Raw genomic sequence first — 18,664 nt, forward strand, 5'->3', positions numbered from 1 at the left:
GGAAGGTCATTTCTTGGTATCGTTGTGTCGTGTGCCTTCTCTACACAGGTTTTCCTTCTCGCGTCCCTGAAACTGGTCCCAAGCAACGGTGAGCATCAAAGTCAGGTAGGAGCATTAGCGGTTGTTAGCCTTGAATTCTTTCATACAATACGAAGTATATCTCGTGGTAGAAGTGCACAATTTTTTCAGAATTCATTTTGCTGGATTTATTCAATGAATTATTCGCGACAAGTGGTGAAAAGTGGCCAAATATTGCCGTAAAAGAACAAACGAAACACAGTCCTTTATTTTCTCTCTCTTCATAGTCCCGACACTACGAAATACATATATATATATATAGCTTACATCTCCAACAATAATTAAAACATCGGCGTACATACATCTAGGAAACGAGTAAAAGAAGTTTATATTTTACAGAAATAATAAACAGCGATTCCTGAGAATATATGTACGATAAAATGTCAAAAGTGATCTGATCAGCATAATAATGATACATTTAACGTAGATCGCATAAATCGTACATAGCATATAGTAATGCGTAAAGTTCGCCAGTGTATGGCACAAAATAAAATATATCTAAATAAGTATCTAGAGCACTAGATCTATTTTAAATGACTGTTTGTGTTGACGCTCGAGAGTTGTAACTGGTAACTCAGAATTATATTTTAGACAATTTTTATTTACATATATTAGTCAATCTTTATGTATATTAGTCAATTTTTTAATCACATTCCGTGTATTGTAAATTATATTTCTCATGTTAATCGAAAGATTAAAAATATTAGAGAGAGATAATAAAAAAATTGTCTTCATTTTTTTGTCATTCTCTCTTAAAGAAAATTTGAAAGGGAAAAATGATCTCATCTCTTCGACATCTATTGCACAGCAATTGTCATCTGTCGGGATACACACCTTAAATAAGTCACATCGGCGATAAAAGCCGCCGTGACATCTCACTTGTTGCATCGGATGCGCGTGCAATAAACCTTGTGCAATGCAATTATGTCATGTCGGATTTACTCTCGTAAGCGTAGAGTCTATATATACACAAGCACGGCTATATGAATGGAGAGAAAGAGAGAGGGAGAGCTTTATACAATATCTTCGGGTCTTTTACATTTCTCGCGCGTCAGCAATATCGTACGCACTGCTTCATAATAAATATGACTTTATAAACGACAGCTATTCTTGCAAAGTTACGCATGTATATATGTATATGACGTACAATATCCACACACAGGTATATAGATCATTCTAGCACATCGCACCGGTTTGCGGAAGCGAATCTGATCGATATGACTGGCCCCGAGGACGGATCGAGATCGAACAGAGTTTTTTTTTATTTTATCGAAAATATATAGATATATATAATATATATATTTATATATATATCTAAAAATTATATCTTGCCATATATTATATTGTACATTAATCTAATTTATGCGACGATATAATGAGACGTGTTGCGGTGTGAGGCGAGCCGTATCGCAATTATAATATATTATGTTTCGTCTTATTCTCTATCGCGAAATGATGCGTTTCTACGTACATATGTATGTATGTACGCACAAGTATGTAGGCACATTTCTCGTTTCTTTCGTAGCTGCGCAAGCGATTGTTTCACAAGCGATAGTTTTTAATTAACGAGAAAGCTACATTCCCCAGGCGCGAAAGCGGACGCTTGTTATCCTAAGTGTCAGAAGTAATTGCACTTGAAGTAAAATAAAATTGTTAAACACGCTTATAAATAACTACTATACACGATGTCCCTGACCGTGAAAAAATTATCACTTAATAAACGAGGGATTCAAGACAATTGTTTTTTTGAAAAAGAGTCCTTTTTAATAGAATTTAAAAAGTTCTTGAATGTGATTAATAATTAAAATTATCACCGATTTTATTTTGACTGAGTCAGAGCCACGATAATTTGTTCAGATAATATATTTTAGATAGGAGATGTAAATTAACGATATTGCCGCAGCAAAGAGATAAAAAATATGGTCATTAATTACCTGTGTAACGAATTTATCTTTTTTGAAAATACATTTTGTTGATGCCTCGCATTTCCGTCAAGAAATATCCGGTTGATCAGAAATAATTTATATTTAAAATATAGTATCTCGATAGGCCCAGCAATGTAACATATGTCTATACAAGATATCTTCTAAAACATGGACACCAATGTTTGACATTTCAACAAAGAAGATCATGATGCAATTTTCGTATATAAACAGTGCTTCTGTTTTACGAGTACACTGTACAAAGTTTCAAGATATGTTCGATAATGACGTTCTACATTCTACGAGCTACAACTTATCACGTCGAATAATATAGGATATACATCGCCGTAGGAGAGCTAAAGAGCTCTATCAGATATTTTTAATTTATTTCTGTAGAATGACAGTAGAATTTTCTTCTCACCGTGAAAATTCGTTTCTCAACATAAAATTGAATGGATTATGCGTGCGATGCAACTGAATTACGAGGAAACAACAAAAGCTGGGGAAAACTCGCGAATCGTAAAACGCGAGTATATATTCGTTAATTAATCCAAAGGCACGTTGAACGCTGTCATTCGATGACGACTAGTATTAATCATCGTTTCGGGGTCGGATGATCCGCAAGAAACGAAGAGGAGCTCGATGGATCATCCTGCTTTCTCTTTTCCCAGATAAAGAGAAAAAAAGACAGAGAAACAGACAGACAAACCTTAGAAGCTACCACACTCCCGCAGGACGCGATTTCCCAGGGGCATCGGTGGACGGAAATTGTTGATCACCTGGGAGAAAAGAAAATAGATCTGCGTTAAAAACAAAGGCAGGATGTCCAGCAGACTTAATGAAAAAATTCCCTGATCGGAAATGAATTTTTTCCCTGACTTTTTAGTATTATTTTTTCCAAATATATAATTTGCATATAGCTATATGATAAATCAATTGAATGTGAAATCATGAAATCCTTGAGATATTTTTGTCAACAATGAGAAGGTTCGGAGATAAAACAAAAATTTAAATCAATTATACAATCTGCATTATGTGCGATAATCAAAACGAACATGTCACTATAAACTATTTAAATAATCACCTTTTTTATTTATATTATATCAAATTTTTCAGTTTTGTCTCTATCAAACACATTGAAATAAAATAACACGACGATGAAAATATAAATTAACGAGTCGATTTTTAACAACACAGAAAATTAACGTGCTGGGAGTCAAGGAAAAGTTTATATTTATTTAATAAAAAATGTCAAATTATTGAGACAAAAGTAGAATAGTGTGAAAAAATCCAGATAAATAGTAAAATTTTCTGACAATTCCAGATCTATAAAATTCCTTGACAATGCCCGGTTTTCCAGATTTCTCTGACCGCTAGACACCCTGGAAGGTGTCTTGTGTCGTCGCCGAGACGACGTCTCGCGGTCATCGACGTCCCGTGGACGCCTAAAAATAGCCGCGCATCGTAAAATAGCACCCGCTCGTTCTCGTATATAGCTTCTCTTCGTGTAGAGTGGTAGGTATATCGGACAAAAAAAAAAGGAAAAAGAAGAAAAACAAGATATGTATCTCACGGCTGGAAAATGGTAATCGCGGCGCCGCAGAGGCGTTCGCCGACACGTTGCGCGATCGCCATTCATCGCCATTCATTAATCAAACGTGGAGAGGAAAGGGCGGGAGCGAAAAGCGATATACAGGAGAATTTTGTGTTAAACGAGGAAAAGGTGTCGTTGCATTCTCTCGTGTGAAAAGTCGAGGAACGATAAAGAGGAAAAAGTTTGATATATATGTATATTTCGCTTACCGCTCCGTGATTCTCGTGACACGGACACTCCTCGCCGCGAGGAAACTTTCGCAGATTGCGGAAAATGTTCAATTGATGATGGGACACCTCGATGTACTTTTTGAAGAGGATCCAAGTGACGCTCTCGTTACACGGCGGCGTCGTCAGCGAGCCCAAGTACGTCCAGTAGCCGTTATCGTCTGAACCATAAAATAATTTTAAGATTATTTCTCGCGTCTCCGCGTGTGATTAATTAAAGAATTAAAAAAATTATTTAAGAAAGGTGCGACTAATTTTTAAGCTGACACTTAAAGCGACGTGATTAAGAAATGTCAAAATAATTATTTATATCTTATATCGATAATAAATGTGTCATTTGGCTCTTTCGTTAATGACCGGATACTAAAACAACTTTAAATATTAAACATGTGTTGTAAGCTTTTCTTCGTTTGAAGAAGAAATAAAATACAAATGGCCTTTGTATTTGGATATTTTTTAAATATTATAAAGAATGTTTGATGCCCAGCAACTGCTATAATACTTGAAATATAAAACATGCAAATGTCTTTTATTGTGTTACTTATGAAATATAAAGAACTATTCGGTGCACAATCAAGATTTAATCAAGATTAAATTGTGAAGACACCAACATATGTGCTAGATTCAGTACAAATAAAAACTCACAGTTGGATATTCGGATATTATATTAATGAAAAATTATGCACTGACAGAATGAAATTAATAAGATGCTAACTTATGTATTTCGTCTTCCAACGATATAGCAAAAAATTAATTTCAAAATAGCTATCAATGAATTTAATTTAGAAATGTAGATATATGTATATATATCGAGATCGATTGTTTCATCGTATTACTTTGAGTTATGGGAATATTTATGTCACATATGTCGTACAAATTGAAGTTTAATAAGAGAAAAAACTGTGTCAAGAATAGAATTATATAATTTGATTAATGTATTAAAATAACGCCGAGAAAGTAATATTTTTTATATAAACGCGAACCCTCCATTCTATCTTATCTTTTGGTATCATCAACGTCATCCAAGAGACATTTCTCCGAAATAATACCGATAAGTAACAATGAGGACATTAGAGGATAAAAATCTACACATATAAAAACATTTGAAATATAAAACATGCAAATATAATATTATATCACACTTACAAAAAATAAAGGACGGTGCATTTTAATTAGATTAAAATTAATTTGCAAAGACACTAACATACATATGTGCTATATTCAATACAAATAAACACACGTATATATATCTTACAATACAAATTGAAAAATGTTAACAAATCGTCGGCAAAAATCCATATAAAAAAATATTATATACTTCATTCCTCTTCAGACGTTAAATACGTCTCTTTATCTTATAGAGCGTGAAAAAGAAATATCGATTACTACGAATCCTAACATGCGTCCATCTCCCTATTTGACCGTGGTGCATTGACATGCATGCAGGGCTTCGGGAAATCGGCTGCTTATAAAAAAAAACCCGTAAAGCTTTTTCGAGAGGCGATACTCTGCGAGAAGAAGCGAGAGGAACGCGCAGCATCTCTCGTATCAGCTAGTCCAAGGCGATACGAACCTTGGAAGTCCCATTTGTTCTCGTGACGTGGTATGATTCGGTCGGCCCAACGCATGCATGGATTCACGCATCTTTGCGTGCCAGCCCGTCCGCCGCGCACTGCGAGCGCGTAAATGCGGAAGAAACTTCGTTAGTAACGTTAATGCGCAGGCAAACGTCATTAACGAAATGACAATGGCTACCGTGATAATGCGCGCATAGATGCTTCAGGAATTGCTGTTATTTTAGCACTGTTACTCTCTTAAATAGAATCAAAGTTTATCACACAAAGTGGTTTAGGTTTCGATTATAACGTTAGCACGTACATATAATGACATCAACGAAAGCTCGCTGAAAAAAATCAGTTATTGATAGTGGCTTTCAATCAATAATATTTTAAAATACATTTTTTTGTAGGTTTATCATATAAGAATTCAAAAATAATATGCATATAATTTTGTATTTGAATATTAGTTATATATGAAATCTTACTGTCATAATGAAGATGAATGAAATACTCACTGATTTTTTATGCAATCTTGTCATTGCTTTAATTAATATTTTCATTATAATTGATTGATTCAATTTAAAGGAGTAGCGTTCTAAGTTAGTCACAATTAAAATTAAATAAATCAGAATTATTTCAACTTAATTTATTTTTTATTTTTCTTGCCCCAAGTTAATTGATTAGTATAGGTCAGGACTATTACACCAATTACGAACTATTAACTAATAGATTTTCGCAAACAAGTTCCAACTACCGGTATACAACTGAATATTGCAAGAAGGACAACAAGGACATGAATCACGGACACTATGCATCACGAATAGACGGAATATCTGATCAAAGGGACAATTCACCAAATTGCATCGAGCGACGTCAACTTACCGGGAAGAAGTTTACCAGGGTCAATAGGTTCCGTAATTTCCAAGACCTCGTCCTTGTGCGAGACATATGGTAGCAGGCGCGCGATCTTGTCCATTTCCTCATGGGTTTTGCCGACCTACGAGCAAAAAGAATTACAAAAATATCTTAACAAACAACTGAGTTTCACAAAAGACAAAATACGTGACAGAGTCGCTGGAATGAACAATTAATTTTCAATTATCTCGAGATCGGCAGTTTAATAATTATTAATAATTATATACCATGTGTCTCAGATCTTCCGTGTTTATCCGTGTTCTTGATACGTGAACGATAAGAAGTTTAACAAATTATCGCGGACTCAAAAAGCTTTCTTATCTAGTCCCTGAATACATTTTTAGATAAAGATAGAGATACTGCTTGGGACATTGTTAAGAGATACATAAATATAGAAGCCGGAAAAACGCTCGACATCGAGACGACGTTTCGATTATCGATTACGCAACAATATTTTTTAATATTGTCTGACACGTTGTCGCCGTTGCACGTGGCACATAAATTTTCTTACGATATGTGTTCCTCAGGTGCAACTCGAAACTGCAGTTGCGTTACGTAAGAGATAATTACGATAGCTTGCGAGAAACAGAAACATCGACGAATTTTTTGTGACTTTACACGTCTATTTCTAAATTTAAAAAAGACATTATTTATGCGCGCGTAGAATTAACTTTTTCTAATTGTTTGGGATATTGCGAACTGCAACCAATTAAATATTGGAAACAAGATGCAAATAATCTCTGTTGCAGCACATAATCGGGAAGTATTCTTTTCGTCGCAAATCATATAAAGAGCGTAGCTGCATGGTCTTGTGTTCAAAAACGTATCTCGTGTTCAAGATACGACGACCATATAATTATGTCCACGGACGCGTCTCGCGTGTTTACATAATCGACTATTCGACGGCGATCGGTGATAATACCTCCGACACACGGTTATGGATTCTCCTGTTTGTGCGGTTCGCGCTTTGTCTTATGTAAAAGCTTATTAAGCTTAAGTAATTGTAAATACATGGCCCGGCGACATAAGCGAATTAGAATCCCGTATAAAATAGGTGCGGCTTCCGTATCGTTCGTTTGTATTCAACACGTTTACATAAAAATTCGGGGTGAGCTAACATATCAAGTATCTGATAGATATAATATTTTTTATATTTTTATATAATATTTTTTATATAATATAAATATAACAAATATAATATATAAATATAAAAAATTATAACAATAATATAAATTAAATAGATGGATCGACACTTATCCTGATGAGGAATAAAACAATTTTTCCGATTAATATGCGCGATTATTAAAACAATATTACCAACCTTAAGAAAGACCCCCAGAACTGCTAGACCATCGGAAGCTTTCGCAGCTTCACCAAAAGTCTTGTATTTGCTGGTGTTCCAGTGCACCAGATGCAGCTGAAACAAAGAGCGTCGATTAATAAATCTAAATACGCGTATTAAATATAATAGCGGGCAATCAACTAGGAGGAGCGAAAAAACAGGTTGACTGGATACGCAACAAGTATCTAATCATCTCTTTAAACAATCCATTAAGAAATGACATTTTCTCTATTTGTTTGGCAAGAACACTTATCATTATATTAATAGCATATTGTCTCGCTTTGTAATTATTTAATCTCCCTTTCAGCTTCAATTATTCCTGTCGTATCTCATCAAGCGAAACACACAACAAAGAAACCTTATCAGTATCAATAAATAATAATTGCGTCCGAGGGATGGTCGTTAGAGGAATTATGTAATCGGTCCGGATAACTGGACGTTGAAATTCCACGGATATCCGACCGACCCGGTTTCCCGGATCGTCACAAGAGATATGATCGCATAGAATTTTTTTCGATAAAGCGAACGTCATATATATACATGTATTCGAGACAGGAAAGAGTGTACTCGTCCGCGCATCCGTTTTAAGTGCATCCGTTCTAAGTGCATTGAAGACGGACGTGCGCAGCGAACGAATGAGAGCTTATTGTGATCGCCAATTGACTCGCTAATGCGTTTAAAATTTGAGTTGTTAATTAATATATCGAGTTTGGCTGAGAGTCTCGTCAGCGTTAATCCGTACCGCCGTCCAAAGAAATTCACGATTGTCTGGAAAAATGTTTCAAATGCTTCTTCATCGGTTCAAAGTTTCGTTGCATCTACCATGCGCGAAGAAATTTTCCATTCATTATCATCGATATTTTATTGATCACGATCAGGGTCCATAGTTGAAGGTTATTATATATGAAAGATCGCAAATACATATCGCTGCTAAATGTTGCGTTTAGACGATTGCATAATCGATTTATCAAGTATAGAAATGCATTTTGCAGGAAATACCCAAGCTAAAGCATACGTAATGAGCTTTAAAAAAATTTCCCGCAATAGAAGAATAATCCGGTTCGAGATCATATCGGAAAATGTGTGTATCAGGAAATACGCAACTTTTCAGTTAATTATTGACATCCGTTTTCACGATTGGACGTTTGTTCACAGGTGGTCTCGTTATCCCATTCAGCCAAGCAAGTGGTAGTTTACATGATAACGCCAATTATTATTTCCATTCCGAACGTGTTTGTTGTTTCATTTCTTCACATTCATAACCCGATACATGCTGCTTTAAGCCCACGCAGCTGCCAGCACACAAAACGGCCTTTGACCGAACGCTGCTGGCGTATTTATCAATGTAATAGTACGGGTGATAATAACGTCCTATTTACGAGATCTATTAATCCGCGTAATTATACACCATTATATTCACGTAACACATCCACAATTAGTGTTTTTACATGCGTCATACTTAAACCCCGGACGAATAAAATTTTTTATTTGCACAGGAAAATTATCTGTTTCATCACCTATATATTACGAGTCACGAGTGTAAAACTAGACGAGCTTCGATGTATCTTCGAGAAAATGATCGTGCTAATAAATCGTACAAGGTCGATATACCTATAGCAAGCTCGTTTCGAATGATCGCAAACAGTGAATCATACTTTCAACGTGGCTGAATTACAAATAAGCTACTTTGACGTACGCTATTAAGTATGCGAAAAAACGCAATTAATATTCTTCGCATTGCCTTGCGAATTTATATGTCGAGAAAACGCGAATCTAATAGCCACGTATCAATAAAGCTTTAATTATACTCTACCTCCCCGGCGAAAGCTTGTCCGTCCACCGTATGTTCGGATCCCCTGGAATCGCTGCATCCCCAGTGACAGTGATACTGCTCCAATTTGTAGACGTCATCCATCAACGGTCCACCGCTCAAAACTGGCGACGACAAAAATCGGAATTTTTCACATCATGGTTATATAGGGTGTCCCAAAATTACCGGACATCCTGTTAATGGAAAAATTCCTCAGATTATTTGGAGACGATTTTTTCTCAGCAAAAGTGTCGAGGCACCAGTAATTTTCGAGTTATAAGCGGTTGAAAATAAAAAGTTTTTCGCAAACTAAGCCTTGTGGAAATAAAATATTAACAAAATCGCATTCTTTAATTAATTTCAGGTAGAGTTTACGTTAGTAGAATTTTAATTTAAGGCTTAGTTACAAAGATATATGATGGCAAAAAATGATGACCTGCCTCGACATTTTTGCTGAGGAAAAATCGTCTCCAAATAATCTGAGGAATCTCCCTATTAACAGAATGTCCGATAATTTTGGGACATCCTGTATAAAAAAAATAGAAAGAATCAAATAAGTGAAGGGTGATTTGCATAAATTAGATCCTCCAAGCAAAGTTTTCGGAGCACGCTCTTTTAGCGAAGTGCGCTTGAATAAACGGTGATTGTGCGGGCTCTCGTATACGGAGATCGCTCTATTACAGGATACGGTTGATTAGCCAAATTACGTGGGTTGTACGTGGGGAATATAACGAGAGAGCATCTGCATCACTCATTTGCGTTGGCGAATCGTGCGAACTGGACAAATCGTGCGACACATTCTGTCGCGCCTCGACTGTGATAAATTATTCACGGAAAATTTGCGCCAAGTTTTAAAAGCCGCGCAATTCCTCGAGAATGTAGGAGAATCTAAAGTTAGTTATCATATGTAGCAGGAAAAACAATAAGATAATTTTAGACCTTCAAAAAAAATATAAAAAAAAGATACGAGTTGTTTTATAATAAAAAGCTTGTTTTTTATCGATTTTTTTTGCTGTCAAATGTAACAATATATACAAATGTGTATAATTTTCTCATTGAAATCCTCAGAAAATCTTCGCCTGCGGAAGATACAATGAGAATTCTTGGCCGAGGCGACTCGAGCAAGTCATAACTCCGCGTTATCGGCATTCTATCCAGCGATTGTTTTGTGTCACATATTGCCTTATAGAGCCTCTGCGCCGCTTCGTGCCACATATGAGTCCACATAATACGCCACGGCGCACGGTCGTCCTCATTTCGAATACGCCCCGAGCACTCGGCGAAGGTAAAAGCCCTCTCTAAGTGGCACGAGGAGCCTTCGTTAAAATACGATATACCAAGTAGTAGAATATAAATCCATCTGTACACGCCGCATTTTATGTCCGACTGTTATTTATGCAAGCGATATATATTCTTCCCTCTTCATTCCCGTATTTTCAAAATAAACGTAAAGACTTGATCTGCTCGCGAAAAGACGGAGAATCTAAAATCTAGATGACACGTCTTCGCAGATCGCGGGACTATTTTTCGTCTACGTCGCGAATGCGTACAAAGTCCAGCTTGTAAAATTATAAAAGACAATAGATGAATCGCTGTGCGGTTAATGACGAGTGGTCGCAATGACTTGTTGCGTGCGGTTGATTTGTATCCGCGTGCGATGACATGTCATTCCGCGTTCGCGTGCGATGACATGTCGTATTCTGCGTTCGCGTCTGCGTCTAAGGAATAAGAGGATCCACGAGGACAAATGGACCTTTGGTTCATCGCGTGCGGTTGATTTGCGGCTGCGTGTGATGATACATCGTTTCTGCGTCTGCATCTGCGTTTTTGCAAATATATAATGCACGGAATGCAGACGCGAACCTTGGATATACGCGAAGCGACAGAAAACGAATCGTGCCGCGAACCGTAGTTTGTTTCTTACGTAAAGACTCATGCATGATGCACGAAATTAATAAAAAGCATTTTTCTTACGTAAGTCGTTTACATATCGGGAGAAAGAAAACACGTTTCTCTCATACAGGTTGCTCCGAAAATTACGACTAAGTAAGCCGCGTTCGGCATCACTGCCAAGCGTATTTATTAAATGTTTATAAACGCGAAGCTCGAGATGGAACGCGAGGCCGGCTATCGTAAACAATCTAAAATTATATTGCATTGCCATCTCTGAATGGACGAGCTATGCTGATTCGCAACGCAATGCATTTTTATTCACGCATTTTATTTGCAATTCAGAATATCAATCGCGATTAGAACGAGGAACTTCCGCCATCGACTTTGGTCATCGATCGTCGTTAAATATATATTGACACGTAGAGAGGCTCGTGATCTTTTACACAATGAAAAAGAATCACAAACTTTATTTGAATAAAAAGGGAGGAACGAGGAAGGGGAAATGTGTTTAAAAAAAGTATAAAAAAATGAAAGAAAGGAATCATCGATCGTCATTAAATTATATATATTGACACCTGAAGATGCTCATGATTTTTTGACACGATGAGAAAGAATCACAAATTTTATTTGAATAAAAAGGGAGGGTGGAGGAAGGGAAAATGTGTCTAAAAAATTTTTTTAAAAATGAAAAAAGAAAATCTAATGTCCGACATACTCACATGTGCCTTCGCCCGCAGTATCCACCCGCCAACAATAGCCAGGATTGACCAATTTTCGGGAAGCTGTAGCCGGATACTTCCAACGCAGCGGTTTGCTGCTTAGAGCCTCGTGATCGGATTCCGCCCTTTTCGTTTCGATATTCACCGGGCTTTGCCTAGAGCCGGCAGCCATGGGAAATTTTGTCACCCACGTGCTGGGTCCTGCGACAGAGAAGAGAAAAATCGAGTTAACGCTAATCCGTTACGCATAAATAGTAGATGGAGAATTTTGTCAGATCTCTACGTCACAACGATAATAATCAGCGGAAACAAAACAGAGGACTGATTATCTGTTTCTTCTCTTTGGTTTGCAAATATCAATTTTTCACTGACAATGAGTATGGAACACGTGTGCCAGCGCGTTCTCGACAACAAGATAATGCTGCATAATTTTGTGATATGAATAAATTGAAAACAAGTTTGACGCGAAACAAATTTTTTCGCGATAAAATATGTCACGTGTTCGTAATTAAAATTCGCTTTTATTAAAATTCCGTAATGTACGTTTATTATCCTTGATCTCTTGTAAATTTTTTGTCCTCCATTTAATTCGTACGAAAATACAAGAATGATATTTACAGAAGCAATAATATTTTCTAAATTTATGATGCATTAGCGAAGCTATAAATGACTTATACATTAGAGATAACCCATAAAAGCTGCGAACATTATATACGTCAAGCTTACATAATTTATTATGTCTTCAACGAACGTTTTGTGAGCCAATTACAATATACAATTCAGGACAAACACGCGTGTGCAAATATCTAGCTGAATATCAATTTCGATAACAGACGCAAAAGAGCTAATCAAGTATATTATCTCTGGTAATCGCACATTTTTCTTATCAGTAACTAATGTGATGTGTCGACGCATTAAACTCTCTTTATCGAGAACCACATGATCGCGTGTTATTTGTTTGATGTAATTAGATGTCGAACGCGAACATAAGATCGGGAATGGTCACGAAACTTGAGTCGCGAATTAAACAGACATCGATTTGCATCGATCCATCAACGCGAGAGGCAACTCGCTCATATTTCTGTGATATTGTAACTTCTGTTAAAATACGTATTATCGTCAATTTCCGCGAGATCGCATGTGACATTTCTGAGATCCACGTGACACAATACGCGTCACGCATTTTAAACGCACTCGTGCGTGCAGAAGTCTTTCTTCGTTGCCGAATAACTCAGACTTGTAATCAATCACGAAACTAAAATTAAATAATTATGCCTTCGTCATGTTACGTATAAAATTACATTCAAGAGAAAGGGAGATTGTGAATTAAATTATCTATGTCTGAACGTTAAGAGCGCAAGACTGTAAAAGCTAAATATAAAAAAATTATTAATAATTTCTATAACGCTGTAATAAAATTATATTACATAGCGAGACAACAAAGGGGATTTTCAGGATCACGTCTTTGATCTCTCGTATTTCGGTAAATGTAGAATAATGATATTTGCATAATCGTTCGAAAAATTGAGAGACGAAGTCATCCGTAAAATATAAGAGCGTGATAAATCCGTCTGCGACATTGAGACCGTCGTCACGTGAATTCTTATTGAAGAATAGAGGAGATAACAATAAAACACGCCCGCGGCAGCTGCTTAACCGGTTTGAAAAGTTTCGATAACGGTTCGATATTTATTTATCAAACGGTTAATCAACGGCGATTATCAGCGAATTGCAACCGGCATAAGAATACTCAATAATAGAGAGATAAATCGGAGATAGCTGATCAATCTCTGATATTTATTATTGCTATAGTTGCAATGTCTAGTTAAATATAATCTTTATGCCTGAATATTTATTTTACACCATTGAGTAATTATCAATATTTGTAATCGGTAGACGTGTCGTTTTAAATTCTTGTCACTATTTTGACCTCGTAACAGAGCAAATAGAAAACGTTCGTTTGAAGGTTCGTTCAACCTTGTGCCATGACATGATTCAACAAATCTTAGAAAACATTCTAAGGCCAAAGGCGAACTAAAGAATCGACGTGTTTTATATTATTTATTTTTATTATCATGTATTTAAAAATGTATATAACAGAAATTTTTACGATACTTCTTTCCTATATATCTTTCAAGAAGCTTATTGTTAGTATATTTTCTACACGTGCGCGTTTTTTTTCATTCACGCATTATTAATGTCATAATCTTGAGGCCACCAACCATCAGAAACGTAATATTATGTTACGTATCAAAGATGGTAATTTAACAACAGAATGGTGTCACGTTTTGTCACGCTTCGTCGTTATCCTACGATTACGCGATATTTAGATGGTCTATCGTGGAATTGTTACGTCATATTTACAGCACCCTACGAATCTAAATGCACTGTAATATTTGATATCGCAAACAATTTTTCTTCTTATTCATGTGTCGCGGATTGAAAGCTTCGACCTTTCCAAAGATATAATATTCGCGCAAATTGTATAGTGCTGTCAAGAATATATGCAATTATATTTAAATATGCACACTTATCTTTTAAATTATAAATATAGTTATAAATTTTAATAAAAAAATTTATTTAAATAAAATTATACATATATTTAATATATAGAAGAGAAGAAGAGGTCTCTCTTTGTTGTGGAACTCATAATTGCGACCGGCAAATAAGTCACATATATCATACCGTATAGGTTTCACCTTTGTGCACAATAAGCGCGAATGGCAGCCGTCAGTCGGCAGATAATTTGCAAGTTAATCGTCGCGACCGAAGGACGATGCGATTGACCGCTCAGCTCGCAAGATGATTTCTCCACATCTCGATTGTCTTGAACTTTCTTTTTCGACGCGGGATTATATTTTCACAGCGTTAAAAGATATACGCACTTGCGAACGCGCGATTTATGTTGCAATCGCAAACGCGATCAGATAAAATATTACTTGTGAGTCTGTAATGAGCCGCAAATTTCTTGTGGAAAGTGCGGAAGACGTTTCGCGTAGGTGAGAAAAGTTTATAAATGATAAAATGAGTTTTCGCGAGAGAGATCGCGCATATCTTTTTGTTCGTCCTCGCAGAAGGGATATCTATAAAAATTGTAACTTACACGCTCGTAGGCGTCAAATACGCTTCGCGCATTCGGGGCGGAAGGAGAAATGCCTTTTTATTTTTAATATAAATATTCCCTTCTCTCTATTTTTATCTCGGATGAGGCTCGATTGAAATCGCATTCGCCTCGGCGGCAACCTAAATCGATAGAAAGCGCAGCGATGTAGTACGTAAAAGTATATAATACACGAATGGCAATCGGTAGACTTTTTGTATATAAGCCACCAATTTTCATTAATCTTTTAGGGTCCTCTATTTACTCTCGAAACGAATCTCTACAATTTGATTATACGAGCGCTTCGCTTTTCTAATTCCCCGATTGTTATAGAAATTATATGCAATTTTCTTGAATCGATCGTACAGTTAAGTTCAGCACAAGATATTCCTATATATCGCATTCGCAATTATCTCATATGTTAATTAAATAAGGCAGGCAACGTCTATCTTCGTTTATACGAGTGCGATCAAAATCGATGTTCCGGCATTCGTTAGAGAAAACGGGCGGAATACGCAAATAAGGTGATCCACCCTCTCTTTTATACCCCTACGCGTTACGTGACTTCGAAGAACGACCTCGATAACTCAAAATCCGAATTAATCCAAGTCGTGAAAATATTTTCGCGACCTATCGTTGCCTGGAAAAATGCTCCAACGCAAAGGTTACCGAAAGAATTTTTTTTTTCGCGGAGCCGATGATTAACTCTGAATGCCCGATCGCTCGGCCTACAAATCGCGGGGCAAGATAAATCCTCGGGAAACAATCAGATCGCTCGGGCAAGCCGCAATTACAGCCGCGGAACATCGTGGGAACGGTGTTGTCTTTGGAATAATTTACGACGTACACCGAATAACACCGATCAATCTTAAACAACGAGGCACCTCGCGGCTAAGCCGCGGCCAAGTCGTATTCAGGAGTCAAATAACTTAATCATCCCTCTACGAGGTTTCGTCTCATTTTTGGCAGCGGGCCGATATCCCGAGGACGCATGCAAAGCGCATTGTACGCCTCGCTTCTTCTCTCTTTCTCTCTCTCTCTCTCTCTCTCTTTCTCGCAATCGGCGAAAAGATAGCGCTGACAAATTGACTCGAGATTAAGGACGTTTCGGGGGCATGCACGGCAACCCCGAACGGAACAAAGTGAAACTGGGTCTGCGACCCCCCACGTTCGTGTGCGTGTGTCCGTGCGCGCCTGTACTTTCCGCGGGAACAGGTGCATCGGCCTACCGAAGAAAACTATTGATTTTCATTTACCCCCGCGGAGAGTCGTGTGCTCGACCCCCTCGTGTGCTCGGCCGCGAAGGCTACGAAGGGGAAAAGACACCCTCACCCCCGTCGCTTGGCACGGCCCGTTCGCCCTGCATTCGAGGGAAGACAATGGCCCCGGGTCAGTGAGCCTGTGCCGGTACCATCCGGAAAATCGAATCGAGATCGACCGAAAAATTCAAGGAACGAGGAGGACGAGAAAATGGGAAATACAAAAACTGTTCAGTTCTCTTTAATTTTCTTGAATTTCAAGAAAAGAAAATTTGTGTACCAGACTCATATCTCGGAAATAAACGAGTTAAAATTAATATTAATTAAATCGAATTATTAAATTGATTATGTAAAATTAATTAATAGAGTCGCAAAAGTTTTAGAAAAAAAAAACAAGCGCACATGTGTCGCGTGATTATGAAGCATGAAGCATGAAGTTTCCACAAGATTTCAATTTGGAAAACTTTTCTGGGAAAAGAGAAAGTTTAAGAATAAAAGAAAAAGATTTATACACACATGTGCGCTGTCAATATTTTCTCTTATTGCTGCGTTTAATATAGCTTGAGAAAACGCTCAAGGATATGGCAAAATGAAAAAGTTAAGGAGGCCAAATTGTCCAAATTGTTTATGTCACGTTGCGATAAAGGAAAATAAGGAAAATAATTTCATCGCCGCCAGAAATGAAAGAAAAAAATATTTATGCGGAAATTTACGGAAATCTTTCGGCTATAAGTAGAGATTTTGATTACTCAGCTTATATTTATGTATATATATTTACTTAAAATGTAAATATAAATTTTTCAATTTCTCCATTATATTTTTTTCGGAGAAAAGAAAATTCTGACTAATTTGCAGTAAAATGAATTCATATCTTCCGCAACTCCGATTCAATTAATAATTCCGATAAGTGTTATCGCTAACACGTTCGTTCGTCATTGTTAATCAGAAACCGCGAACAAGCCTGCTAGCTAGTAGGTAGATTGTAACATTAATACAAAAATACCCTGGTTATATGTATATTGGATGACGAATGCACGATCGTGAATGCACGACGATTGACAAAGTAGTTGATCAATAATTTCCATACGGTATTATCACAAAAATATAATACGTACGACTTAAATCATCCAATACTAAATACAACACTCAAATTATTAGAACATTATCGATATAATAATTATAATTGTACAAAATAATGTACTGTAAAAATTAATTGCCAAAAAATTACATTACTGTTAAACAAAAAAAAATATAAGTACACATCCATCTCCAAAATTTTTCCAATGACTTTTTCCATATCTATAACTCCTGTTCAGAAATTATAAAGTTTGTATACAAAATTAGAAGTTCACTCATTCAAAAAACGTTGTCATGCGATACGCAATGCGAGACACATATGCGAGTCACGCACAAAATTAACATTGATATATTTTAAATACTTTACCATTCTGAATAGAATAGTCCCACTCGTCCTTCGAGCCCATTGCGTACACAGCCTATTTACAGGAAATTGAGGTCCGCGAAATTGAGATCCGAGTAGAGTTTACACCCGCTCGTCTTGTCCGTTTCCGCCAAACTTTTGTGTCGAAACGAATTAATCGAATTAATCTCACTCGATTTCCACTAAATCGCGTCGTGGGGAATTTCAAAATAGCGAAAAATTTGCGCTCGATTCGACTCGAGAATTTTCGCAAACTTTGTCGCATGCGAAAAGAAGAATCGTCTTTAATTTCTTTTTTTTTTTTACGAGCACGTCTGTTTCACAAAGATACTAATCACGTTACTTTCCCTGGCCGAACAATCGTCAGTTTCCCCCGCGTCTGTTTTTCTTCGCGATCGGGGAACCGGTATAAGCTACGCGCCCTACTCCTACGGCCGTAATACCGGCCGGCGCATCGGCACCGCTTTATATCGCGCGGGGTCACGTGAGCGCGCCTGGACCGGCCAGCCGCGCATGCGCCGGTAAATATTTACACGTGCGCGCCTCCTGCGGTGCGCGCCAGTGCGCGCGTACACACGTGCGGGTGCGGATCGTGATATGGGGTGGAGTGTACACGACGTTGGTCAGATCGATGATCGATAAATAAATAAATAATTGTATGAGGGGGATGCTGTTATATATTCATGCATTTTCGAATAATTCATTATATCGTGAAATTTTTAAATAAATCTTGAATCTCCCGCATAAATTAGTATACAAACTGCGATTTGTTCTCTATAGATCTATTCTAAATGTTGAAAATTTG

General features: G+C 37.0%; 1 protein-coding gene across 2 annotated transcripts; it reads right to left on the minus strand.

Moving 5' to 3' along the window:
• Positions 1 to 268: 268 nt before the first annotated feature.
• CAH1 (carbonic anhydrase 1) lies at positions 269 to 18,287 on the minus strand. Of its 2 annotated transcripts, XM_085486186.1 has the most exons (8): positions 17,863 to 18,287; positions 12,060 to 12,260; positions 9,451 to 9,572; positions 7,617 to 7,712; positions 6,263 to 6,377; positions 5,395 to 5,493; positions 3,804 to 3,982; positions 269 to 2,779 (listed from the first exon to the last, which is right to left on the minus strand). In XM_085486186.1, exons 1-8 carry the CDS (start codon positions 17,900 to 17,902, stop codon positions 2,711 to 2,713), a joined length of 921 nt encoding a protein of 306 aa, XP_085342312.1. In that variant the 5' UTR covers positions 17,903 to 18,287; the 3' UTR covers positions 269 to 2,710. The 2 variants fall into 2 exon arrangements, with proteins under 2 accessions (XP_085342312.1, XP_029165550.1); XM_029309717.2 differs by lacking the exon at positions 5,395 to 5,493.
• Positions 18,288 to 18,664: the final 377 nt, after the last annotated feature.

This window comes from Nylanderia fulva, unplaced genomic scaffold (assembly GCF_048542155.1).
Source record: "Nylanderia fulva isolate GAGA-0341 unplaced genomic scaffold, ASM4854215v1 Scaffold40, whole genome shotgun sequence".
NCBI classification, from domain to species: Eukaryota; Metazoa; Arthropoda; class Insecta; order Hymenoptera; family Formicidae; genus Nylanderia; species Nylanderia fulva.

What these genes read in the sequence shown, in the direction of transcription:
- CAH1 (XM_085486186.1), bottom strand. Translation starts at nt 17,902, where the DNA reads ATGGGCTCGAAGGACGAGTGGGACTATTCTATTCAGAATG. An exon ending in CCCTGGTAAACTTCTTCCCG is followed by an intron (nt 5,494 to 6,262) that starts GTAAGTTGACGT and finishes ACGCGCTCGCAG; the next exon opens with TGCGCGGCGGACGGGCTGGC. An exon ending in GAACAAATGGGACTTCCAAG is followed by an intron (nt 3,983 to 5,394) that starts GTTCGTATCGCC and finishes TTTATGGTTCAG; the next exon opens with ACGATAACGGCTACTGGACG.